This window comes from Schistocerca serialis, chromosome 5, assembly GCF_023864345.2.
Source record: "Schistocerca serialis cubense isolate TAMUIC-IGC-003099 chromosome 5, iqSchSeri2.2, whole genome shotgun sequence".
Lineage (NCBI taxonomy): Eukaryota > Metazoa > Arthropoda > Insecta > Orthoptera > Acrididae > Schistocerca > Schistocerca serialis.
The window spans coordinates 579,928,690-579,939,901 of NC_064642.1; the positions used below are offsets into that span (position 1 = coordinate 579,928,690).

Below are 11,212 nucleotides of genomic sequence, written 5' to 3' on the forward strand. Positions count from 1 at the left end.
TCTTCATGCAACTTGCAGCCCGCTCCCTCTAGGAGGCTCCGAAGCCGGCCGATGTGACCGAGCGGTTCTAGGCGCTTCAGTCTCGAACAGCGTGACCACTACGGTCGCAGGTTCGAATCCTGCCTCTGGCAAGGACTTGTGTGATGTCCTTAGGTTAGTTAAGTTTAAGTAGTTCTAAGTTCTAGGGGACTGATGACCTCAGATGTTAAGTCCCACAGTGCTCAGAGCCATTTGAACCATTTTTTGAGGCTCCGAACTGTAACGTGTAACATGGCGGTATCTAAAGTAAATACGTTGGTGCGTAACTAACAGCTCAAAAAAGAGAGTTCGTCCACACATTGAGCACTTTCTCTTTCAGCATGACAATGCTAGACCACACACGAGTGCTACGACATTTGCAACAATCAGATTCCTACGGCTGACTGTCATCGATCATCTCCCATACAATCCCGACTTGACCTCATCCAATTTTGACGTTTTCAAAACTCAAACAACGTCTGCGAGAACTTCACTTTGATAGTGATGAAGCGGTACAAGCAGAAATGAGTCTGTGGCTTCATCAACAAAGTCAAACATTTTACAGTGACGATATCAACGAACTGGTCCCTCATTGAGAGAAACGTGTTCGTCTCCATGGTGACTGTTGAGAAATACATATGTAGACTTGAAGAATGAAGGTGTAGAATGTTAATAGAATTTGTTCTGTTTGAAAACTTTTAAGAGATTTCACACAAAAAATTCTGAGGCATTACTTGTCTGAACACCCTCGTATACTTTTTAACTATAGGGCGTAGTTCTAGGCATATTTGTGAACACCAGAAACGACTAGCATAAGAAATATGAATGAAAATTACGACGAGACTGTTCGCCGTTTCATTAAAAATAATATCTACAATGTTTATGGCACATTTGCTATTATGGTAATTCCGACAGGACAAGCGTGATAAATGCGAAAAATTGTCTACAAACTTATTACATGATAAAAGCAACAAGATCTATAACCCAGATTAACGAGAACTCTTGATTGGACAGATAATGGAAAAATATACGTGTTTTACCGGGAACTGCTTTGTGTTTGGAGCTTACAGGCTCTCAACGGCGATGTTATCAGCGCCCCGGAAACAGCTATTTGCGTCACTTGGGCATTACTCGCCAGAAATCGGCAACTTACGTGTAAAATTACATTTATAAAAATGGTTCAAATGGCTCTGAGCACTATGGGACTTAACATCTGTCATAGGTCCCCTAGAACTTAGAACTACTTAAACTTAACTAACTTAAGGACAGCATACACATTCATGCCCGAGACAGGATTCGAACCTGCGACCGTAGCGGTCGCGCGGTTCCAGACTGAAGCGCCTAGAGCCGCTCGGCCACACCGGCCGGCTTACATTTACAAGAGACTATTTCGTATCAATTGCTTTCAATTTACTTTCGGGGAGTAAACGTACATTTTTTTCTGTTTCTGCTTATCATTCACTTTTTTCCTGACGACAATCCTCATTTTTCGGCCAGTCAGACCGTCGGTATAGTCGAAGGAATTGTGTTCTGCGTACTCACACCTGTCCAGACAGCCGAGCGCGCTAATGCGCCGCTTTTGGGGTACGGGGAGGCGATCCTGTCTTGGATCAAAATCTGCATTGCGGATTAAGGGCGAGGGATGGTGACGTGGCCAACATGGATGTGGTTTTTAGTCGGTTTTGCACGTCAAAATAAGTAAAAATACGGACTGGCAACCATGTACTGCCTCAGATACAGGATACACAAACATTTAGAAAATGTTTTCACACTTGAACGTAAACAAACATTGTGGTTATAATTAAACTTCGTTATTTGTGTGGGCCCCCGTGAAAAACTAGCGATCGTAGAAAAATATAACTTTGTGGAAACTTTTTTAAGGACATTTGGAAGAGAAATAACGAGTAAACCACTGAAAGAAACATATTTTGATCTTTACAGGAGAGGGTAACATTAGTTAATTGTGTACCGTGTTTACGTTCCAGGTAACAAACGTTGCTCACTGTGACGACCATCTGCTCGCACGAGGGCCCGGAACTGCACTAGACATTCCGTTTCACTAATGTTCACAGCATTTTTCGAACGGTGAACCAAGTTCAGCTGCCGTGCACAGCTCGTGCACTGCTTGAAGATCGCAGGTTGAGTACAGCATTCTCATCTATGGCAACAGTAACTTCTTCGACAGTTTGTGACGGAGTTGGCTGTCGGCCTCTCCAGGGAGTAATTCCGAAATCGCCCGTTAATTCGAACTTTCGAAACATGTTATTTATCCCCGATGCGGAAAGAGGAACTCTCTGTATTCCTTCAGTGTGTCGATACTTGCGAAGAATAGCAACACTATTGCCGTTGTTTTGATAAAACAGCTTCGCGAGTGAAGTCCTGCTCACCTTGTCCAGACCCATGTTGACAGTCTGCAGCTGTAATCCACACCGATGTTTGTGCTTCAGCGCTACGTCGCCGTGCCAATACCGGCTGCTAACGGAAAGTTAGAACGCTAGCACTACTAACAATGCAAATCCTGCAGCCCGCAGTCTGGAGACTATTATTATAAAATTTGGTACTTACAGAGTAAATAGTTTTTAATTCTACATTAAAGTGTCGAAAGTTTAACATTAACCGGCGTGTCTCTAGACGCAAGTGGAGCACACCAATTCCGTCCCAGAGTGGGCTGGCGTCAGGAAAAGCATGCGGCCGCCAGATACCACTAATATTATCTCAACCCAAATAACAATGCCGACCCTGTAGAAGAAATGGGAAAAGGCAAAAGAAGAAGACTCTTGGACAGATCAGTGAATTTCAGTGCCCCTATGTGCGTGAGAAAATAGGAGTCACGTACGTAATAGTGTATTCAAAACGAAAATACTCGTTCTGATGAAAATGAAAGAAATCACCATCGTTTTCTTTTAACTGATAAATCGACAGAATATTCGCAAACTGAGTAGTCCCCACCTGGAGAATCGAGAGGTTTTGTGTGCCTGCGTTCGCTGTAAGATGTTCCAGAGCATCAACATTTTGTGTTTAAATGAAAACCAACTTTAAATCACTTTCCATATTTGGCGCGCTTCAACGGACTATCGACAGCAAGCTGTCCCGCTCGCCGAAGTGCGCCAAGTTGACATTATGTGGTCCCCTGCATAATAAAACATTATCACGGCCGCGCCCGATGACAGGATAGCCGAGAGAGAGGGAGTTCAAGGTTGAGAGTACTACGTTTGAATGGGCGCCAGTACTCGCAGAGATAGACGATTGTCATGTTGGATGCGGCATGACGGAGCGTTTCAGCTTCGTCACGCCCGCCTCAGACAGAGAGCGTCGCGGCGAGTGAGACGGCGCTAGGCGAGAGGCTGGTGGTGGGGGAAGAGCGCTGATACTTAAGGCAGAGGCCGGCCCGTGCCGGCACCACAACACTCCCACTCGCCGTGCTGTGCTATCTGGAAGTCATGAGTGTTTCGAGCAGACTGCTGCTGCTGAGCGCCGGCTGCGTTCCCAGCCTCTCCGTCTGGGCCCTGCCGGCTGCTGCCTTCGTCGCTATCATCGCCGCCTGCATTTCTCTGCGGTACAGGTACGACACAATGCAGATACCTAAGGCTTGAATTTTCTTCCTTAAGTATCACTCTACTAGGACTTCCGAGAACGAAAGAGAGTCTTAGTCAGGGTAGCGTTAAATGGGCAGTGGCGAATCTTACAGCGCTTACAGTAATTGAAATGGTTAGTAAACTGTAATACAGTGTATAACCGGAATCATGAATGAGGTAATAGCAGCATAGTACAGTAACAACAATATTGTGTAATACGTGTTTAAATATGCATCTGAGTGTTTGTTATACGTGATAACAATACCTGCAGGCGGTGTGCAGCAAAGACAGAATTAGCTACTCTTCCGCAGCGCTTTTCTGTCGGAAACATGCCCGCTAAGTTAAAAATTTTCCTTTATTTTTGTGGGCTGTTGTATTGTGATTTCGATGCCACATATTTACTGTTTACATCTAACCTTGTTTTTATTCACTCGGCAATACTTCTGACGAGATATTCGATATTATAATCTGGACACAAGTTTAAATTCCTTTAGTTTTCACTAAGTATTGGTTTCCATTTTAAAATCATCTGATGATTATATGAAGCACATGCAGTAAATCGTCTTTGTTTTCTTGACACATCAATTTGCAGTGTGTCAGTGATTCTTCAGGAGGATTATACGCTCCATACATCTTACAGATATAGAGATGTGTCTTCCTCAACGATGTGGAAACACTACAAATTGACGAGACAACAAACCCTAAAACATTTTATAGCAGTGACTCCTGTAAAAACCAACAGTTCCATACTTTAGCAGACAAATTTAGTTGCAGCCACTGCAATTAGACCTAAGCTATGCTCTCAGAAAATGAGCAATGAAAATAATTCATTGGAACTTTCCAAAGACGAATTAAGCTGAATTCGCCCTATTAAATAATTTGCTGAATAACTTGCACACTTTGGTACTACAGCCCAGATTTTTTTGAACCAGTTTGCCTGAAAATTTATAAAAGTTCCACTCGAAGTAATTAAGTTTCTATCATTATTTGTTGTTTCATATATTTGGACCAACAAATAGCGTATACCATACACATACAAACAAGATTTACTTAATGTACAGGAGAGTATCACAGATACATATAGAAACAAGATTTACTTAACGTACAGGAGAGTATCACAGAAATGTAAAAAAACTCAACTAGCATAATCAAAGAGATAAGAATTTCAGCACAGCAGTTTTCAATTACAGTGAGGAATCTACAGTTTATCTAGGACCGTGTGTAAGCAGTAGGGCATGAACGGCTGAAGAATATAAGTAGTCGTTTGTGCCATGCTCAATACATAATGACCTTCTGTGAATTGCGAAGTACGGATTTAGATGAAATCAGCATACTACAGCGTCATGCTTTTGTTTGGGGTGCAACAGCAACAGTTGCTTATGAATCTTGCCAGTTGTATGGCTCTGGTGCATTAAACTTTTTTGTTACTGACATTTCGTCCTGAGCTGCAATACATATCTTCAGATGTACTAGTCACTAGACAAGACCCAGCGGAGAGAGGCGTATCTCTCGAGATACTCAACGCAGCCCTGGACGAAACGTCATGAAAATAATAGTATCATGGTCGATGAGAGCCTGGAAGCTTTACCAGTAACAAAGACAAGCAGTAGTGGAAGGCTTGGTTCAACAGGCGTGTTCTCCGTTGCGTTGCAGAGTGGTGCAGTGGCTGCTGGCCCTGGTGGTGGAGACGCGCCCCCTACACGAGGTGCTGCACGGCCACTACGTGTCGCGGCCGCAGGAGTCCGCCTCGTGGGTGTGGCTGGGCCGGCAGCGGCTGCTGCTGCTGAGGGACCCACAGCTCGCCTGGCAGCTGCTGTCCGCCCACTTCCCCAGCTTCCCCGCCAGGGCGCGCACCCAGGCCTACGACGACGGGCTGTTCGCTCAGGAAGGTGAGACACCTGTGATGGCATTTAGCCAGTCTCTCTAATACACAGGTTATATGGCTCAGTTCCCACTGAGTACCGTAGCGATACTCAGGCAGGCCCTTGCCTGTGTTGCAGGAGAGCAGTGGAAGCGGGCCCGCAGCTGCCTGACACCGTCGTTTACGCCGTCGGCCCTGCGCTCCGCCGAGCCGCAGCTGCGCGCGCACGCCCGCCGCCTGGCCGCGCTGGCTGGCGGGTCTGCAGCCGCTGTGTCGCCGCGGCAGCTGCTGGCCTACTGCACCGACTGCGTCGCCTCGGCGCTGCTCGGTCTGCAGACGCGGACCCTCGAGGACGCGGACGGCTCCTCGCCGTTCCTGGAGGCCGTCCAGCGTGCGCACGACGCCAAGACCGAACCTGGCCGCCGCTTCGTGTTCGAATACCTGGGTCGAGCCGCATTCGACGCTCTGGGGCTGGGACAACTACCCGACAAGATTGCCAACTTCTTCAGATCGGTGGCTGCTGTCAGTATCGACCACCGTAACAGCAACCCTGTGTCTTCTCACGACTTTGTACACCTGCTTACGAAGAGGATGAAGCTGGAAGGCGCAGATGATAAGGCTGTCCTACACGAAGGTAACTATGGCAACCTACTTCGTGATTTTATCAGATATATGGACACTAACGTATCACATTATTATGACCACCACACACGTCACATAACATATGTCACATAATATGCCCTGGCAATATAGATGTTCAAAAAGACAGATAAGACTGTAGGGTTTTTTTTTTCAAGTGAAAGAAAGGATTAATCGTATTGTGAAATGGACTTCCATTGCTTTTCTGGTAAAACGTAAATTCTTTGTGTAGCTCTGTCGTGAAAATGCGTTACTGGCGAAAGGGTTAATAACACTGTCGTTATTGTCGAGGTGATCGTTCCACTCTGGGTGAAGACAAGTCGACTTACAATAGCAGCACCGTTCACTTTCCAAATAAACTGGGCAGTAGCGTTCTGTGTCTATTAAAGCACCCCAGTGAACTAAGCTGCGAACAGAGCTCTGAAGTAGGCAGGTGGCTTAAAGATGATACATTGATGGGAAAAACTAATTTCCTCGCCGCTGGTGACAAGCAGCAATATGCAATGGATCGCAGCTCCTGCATGACGGGACATCTGGGCATCAAGAGACTCCAGTGAGAGATTTCGGAGAGCGAAGGCTTTTCTGTTACGCTGGTAGAAGGCGTGGGTGACGTAGTGGTAGCGGGGAAGCATCAGTACTGTGGTCTAAGAAAAGTTTTTGGGTTAGGTTTCTACTGTCATTAATCTTGTGGAAATTACTTTCCACTGATTTCGTAATTTCTTTGTCCGTACTTTCACATGGACACAAAGATTGTTTTCCCTAGTATGGGTGTAATCCTACTAGAAACGGCACGTCACGTGGTTATGGTTGTAGGGAAATGGCTAAAATAGCACCACTAAGTTCTCAAAATATTCCCTGGTTGAATTCTTCACCATGACCCTTTCAGTAGCTCACAGAAGTGCTTTAGATATCATTTACAACTCTGTACAACTGCCGTGAGTGCTGCAAACTTCCGGCGATACATGTGCGACTAGGTGGTCGTAATAAAGTGACTAGACAGTGTTTCCTTTGGATTCAGTGGCATTTGTCAACAGTCAATCATTTTCATCGTTGCAGTTTCGAGTCAGACCGCCGCCATCCTGTCAGCTGGCGCTGGAGAGACCAGCCACGTCCTGCAGCACTGCCTCCTGGAGCTGGCCGCGCAGCCACAGCTGCAGCAGCGACTGCGCTCTGACATTGCTTCTGCTCAAGATCCAACTGCGCTGCCTCTGCTGGAAGCCGTTGTTAATGGTGAGCACAACGCCTTTGCAATCTGTGTAGTAAAGATAATTTATTCTGACAGAATGTCCTACTTCAAGAGAAGTTATGTTGTACAGAAAAGTTTAATCTGTGAGTGTAACGAGATTCAGAACGGCGTAGGTGAAGAACCCTCTAATGCGAAGAATGTCAGTACCCTTAAACTCGAAAAAAACTTAACGAAAACGCGGGAATTTCGAAGAAAAAGTTTGTAGTATGTCAATGAATACCCGTTTACCATCTGCATTTCTTCTTGGTGTAGCAATTTTAATGGCCATATGGAGGTGTGGAACACTACAGAGGGGCGGGCACACGTTGTCATGTTTCACATATTCCATTCACCAGAGAAAAGTGAAAAGGGCAAACAAATAACGCCAAGAATATCTTGCACCTCACACTGGAAGATGGAGAGTGTGTATAGATGATGATTAATAAAAAAGAGATGTGTAAATAGGGACGAAAAGAAGTAAAGATAATGGTGGTGGAGAAAGAAGTAACTGTTTGAGTATGTTCTCCAAACCTCTGCGGCAAGTTACTGTGAGCGGTGTCTGCTGTGTTGAAAATGCCTCCAATTTACATTCGCAGTCTGTGTTCATGTAATTTCCCTTAGGAAGTGACGTTCTTAAAAAACAACTTTAGTACGAGTAGGGTACTCACCCTTGTTTCTCACATGTAGTGTACTGTTTGTCGTACGAAGTTGGATCCTCGTTACCTGTGGCTGACGTGGTGTACTTGTGCTCGACGGAGACGCTGCGGCTGCACCCCTCGGAGCCAGTGCTGAGCCGCGAGTGCCGGCAGGCGTGTTCGCTGGGAGGCGAGCGGCTGCAGCCGGGGGACCGCGTCCTGGTGCCCGTCTGGTCGCTCAGCAGGGACTGCGGGCCACACGGCTTCCAGCCAGACACAGGCGTGGAGGCGCCGCAGCTCGTCTTCGGCGGGGGACCGCGAAAGTGCGTCGGTAAGTACAGCATCTTATTCATCCCACCTGCGATCTTTATTTTGAATGCACACGTACCTTAATTGACTTGACTTACTCAGTGCGTAACCTAATGTGGTCTTTCTGTTTCAGGTTACAGGCTGGGTCTGTTGGCTGTGAAGACCGCCGTTGTCGAACTCTTATCACATTACGAGCTGTCCACTAAGGACGGAAAGACGCTCCACACCAGGAGAGTCGACAATCTCTAGCGATCTGAAATTAGAATAGTGGCTTGACGCCCACAGTGCTGCATTCCTTGCAGTCTAGTAGAAGTAATTTACTTTCATCGCCGATATTATCCAAAGAATACACTGCATGAGACTGAGATACATGCTGCTATACGTTACCATGTAACAGAGCTCAGAATTTTACTACTGTGTAGTAGTCCAATAATTTATTTCATACTGAAATATTGTTCATATACTTAAAAACGCTGAATAGATGTTGTCAGCATTTTTTATGATAATTACTTGTAAAGACCCTAAAGAACATTTCGTCTTAAATTGCTGCGCAAAACAAGTAATAAGACTGAATAAGCTAATCATAATGTTAATAAAAGCCAATAAATTATTTTATTTTGTACATATTGTCTTTAGACATCTTTTTCTTAGCAGATAGCTCCTACTTTCTTCCTATGTCCTACTGACTCCTGTTACACTACAGTGTTGTTGACGCCAAAGTTTTATGTGGTACGGTGATTACTGTTTTGAGAATTCTCACTTGTAACAGCTCTTACCGACACAGGCTCTCGGGCCATCTTGTTCGACTGCCTGCTTCTTCCAAATCAATTGTCTCAACATCATCTTGTGCTTTGCACTTTAGAAAAATGGTTCAAATGCCTCTGAGCACTATGGGACTTAACTGCTGAGGTCATCAGTCCCTTAGACTGTAGCGCCTAGAACCGCTCGGCCACTCCGGCCGGCTTTGCACTTTAGATCGGCTGTATAATAGTCCACGGTTCGTCCTCATGATACTCTAAGGTCTTCAACAAAAATTCACATATCAGTATCGCGAATGTAACACATCAGTAACCAAACATGTGACATTTTCGCCACAACCTGTTTCGAGGTTACATTACCCTTTTATCAAGCGCTATAAAACAAGGCAACAAATCAATATACTGCTACACTACACACACTCATAGCTATAAAATATTGATACTGTCCCGTAGTATAATGTTCCGTTAAAACTCGTATGCCATACGGCACTGTCGAAAGTAAAAATCCAGCAGAAAACATGCTTTGTTTAACATAAAACTATTCTTAGGGTACCTCATGTTGGCGTGTTATATTCTTCAAGGCTCAGTCGTAAACTCAAGGAAGCCGCTTTCACCCAACAAACACACCACATTCCTGCAACGCATGTGTCACAGCCCTCCACCAAGCTACGGTCGGTCATAAAATCTATGAAAATTATATGCAGGTCCTAGTAAAACTTCACCTTTGTTACAATGCGTGATTCCATAAAGGAATTACCAACAGAAAACATTGCACCTAAAGCCTCAATTCGAATAAGTTGGCTGCTGCTTCACAAAAAGGACATGGCTAAAGTGGGCCAAGGGACATTTCTGTCTTTTCGTTTAACACGCTGACGCATTCCTTTCTTAAAGCGCAAAAGATATCCACTTCTTCCAAATTAGACAACAATCAATTTTTATCCTCAAAGTACAATACCCTCAAGGTGTCTGCGATGTTATGCAAAGATGCTGTTCGCTCTTGAGGTGCTTCGCCGCTGCCGATGAGCCGTTCTCTTGTTATTATATTCTTTAAACATTACACTGAAGTTTCTTCCCGTTTGTTGCATGTACTTAATTTCTCAATTCTGAAAGTTTATTGCATAAACTGCCACTCTCCCCATACATTTCTCTTCTTGTGACGATCTTATGCTTCAGCCTCTGTTGCACTTTGTTGTCCGCCCTGAACGCAATTTTCACCCCTTTGCAGGAGTTTATGTTGTGGTGAAAATATCACACATTTGACTACCGGTGCGTGACATTCGCAGCACTGATTCATGAGACAGTTGTAGAATGACTTCACAACACATGAAAATTCCCATGCTTCGGAAGAAGAAGGCTATCAGAACAAGAAGTGTCCTTCATTCTTCGGTTAGTCGTTTTGAAAGCAGCAGCGAAGAGTCGTTCAGGGCACGTATTTGACATCACGACACAAAATATACGCAAAGGCCGAAAACACAGCAATGATAAATTCCCTGGGAATGCAAAACGTGGCGGAAACCAGGCCACTGAAGACGTTGAAGTATGTCCAGCAAGGGGAAGGAAGAAGAGCGAAAATTTACTGTAGATCGGAGTAGAGAATGTTAAATATTTGAATTACATAGGAAAATTGGGAAATTTTAAAAGAGAGATACATTGTCAGAATTTAAAATAATAGAACGTAATGAACTGAAATTGAAAGAACAAAGGCCAAGTCAGTGACGACAGAGTATCAACTGTATCTTCTCCAACTTACAGGTTTATACACAAAAAATGGTTCAAATGGCTCTGAGCACTATGGGACTTGACTTCTCAGGTCATCAGTCCCCTAGGACTTAGAACTACTCAAACCTAACTAACCTAAGGACATCACCCACATCCATGCCCGAGGCAGGATTCGAACCTGCGGCCGTAGCGGTCGCACGGTTTCGGACTGTAGCGCATAGAACGGCTCGGCCGCCGCAGGCGGTTCATACACCCACGTCTCCTAGTAGTAAAACCAAATAGAGAAAATATATCAGGATATTACCGAATTCATAAAGTACTTGAAAAGCGTTACGGATCTGATAGCATATGGAAGGTGTAAAAACAGATTTAAGGCCTGAATCAGCACGACACTGTACACCACAATCGCACCTGAACTGGACTGTAACATGAGTGATTAAGTAAACCATGCAAAATGTTAGTCAAAGGAACAC

At 44.9% G+C, this 11,212-nt stretch overlaps 1 protein-coding gene across 1 annotated transcript; it reads left to right on the forward strand.

Moving 5' to 3' along the window:
• The first annotated feature begins 5,532 nt into the window (after nt 1-5,532).
• Nucleotides 5,533-8,511, forward strand: LOC126482118 (cytochrome P450 3A12-like). The gene is made up of 4 exons (XM_050106094.1): nt 5,533-6,088; nt 7,112-7,323; nt 8,077-8,284; nt 8,396-8,511. The coding sequence occupies exons 1-4, from the start codon at nt 5,533-5,535 to the stop codon at nt 8,509-8,511; spliced, it is 1,092 nt and encodes a 363-aa protein (XP_049962051.1).
• Nucleotides 8,512-11,212: the final 2,701 nt, after the last annotated feature.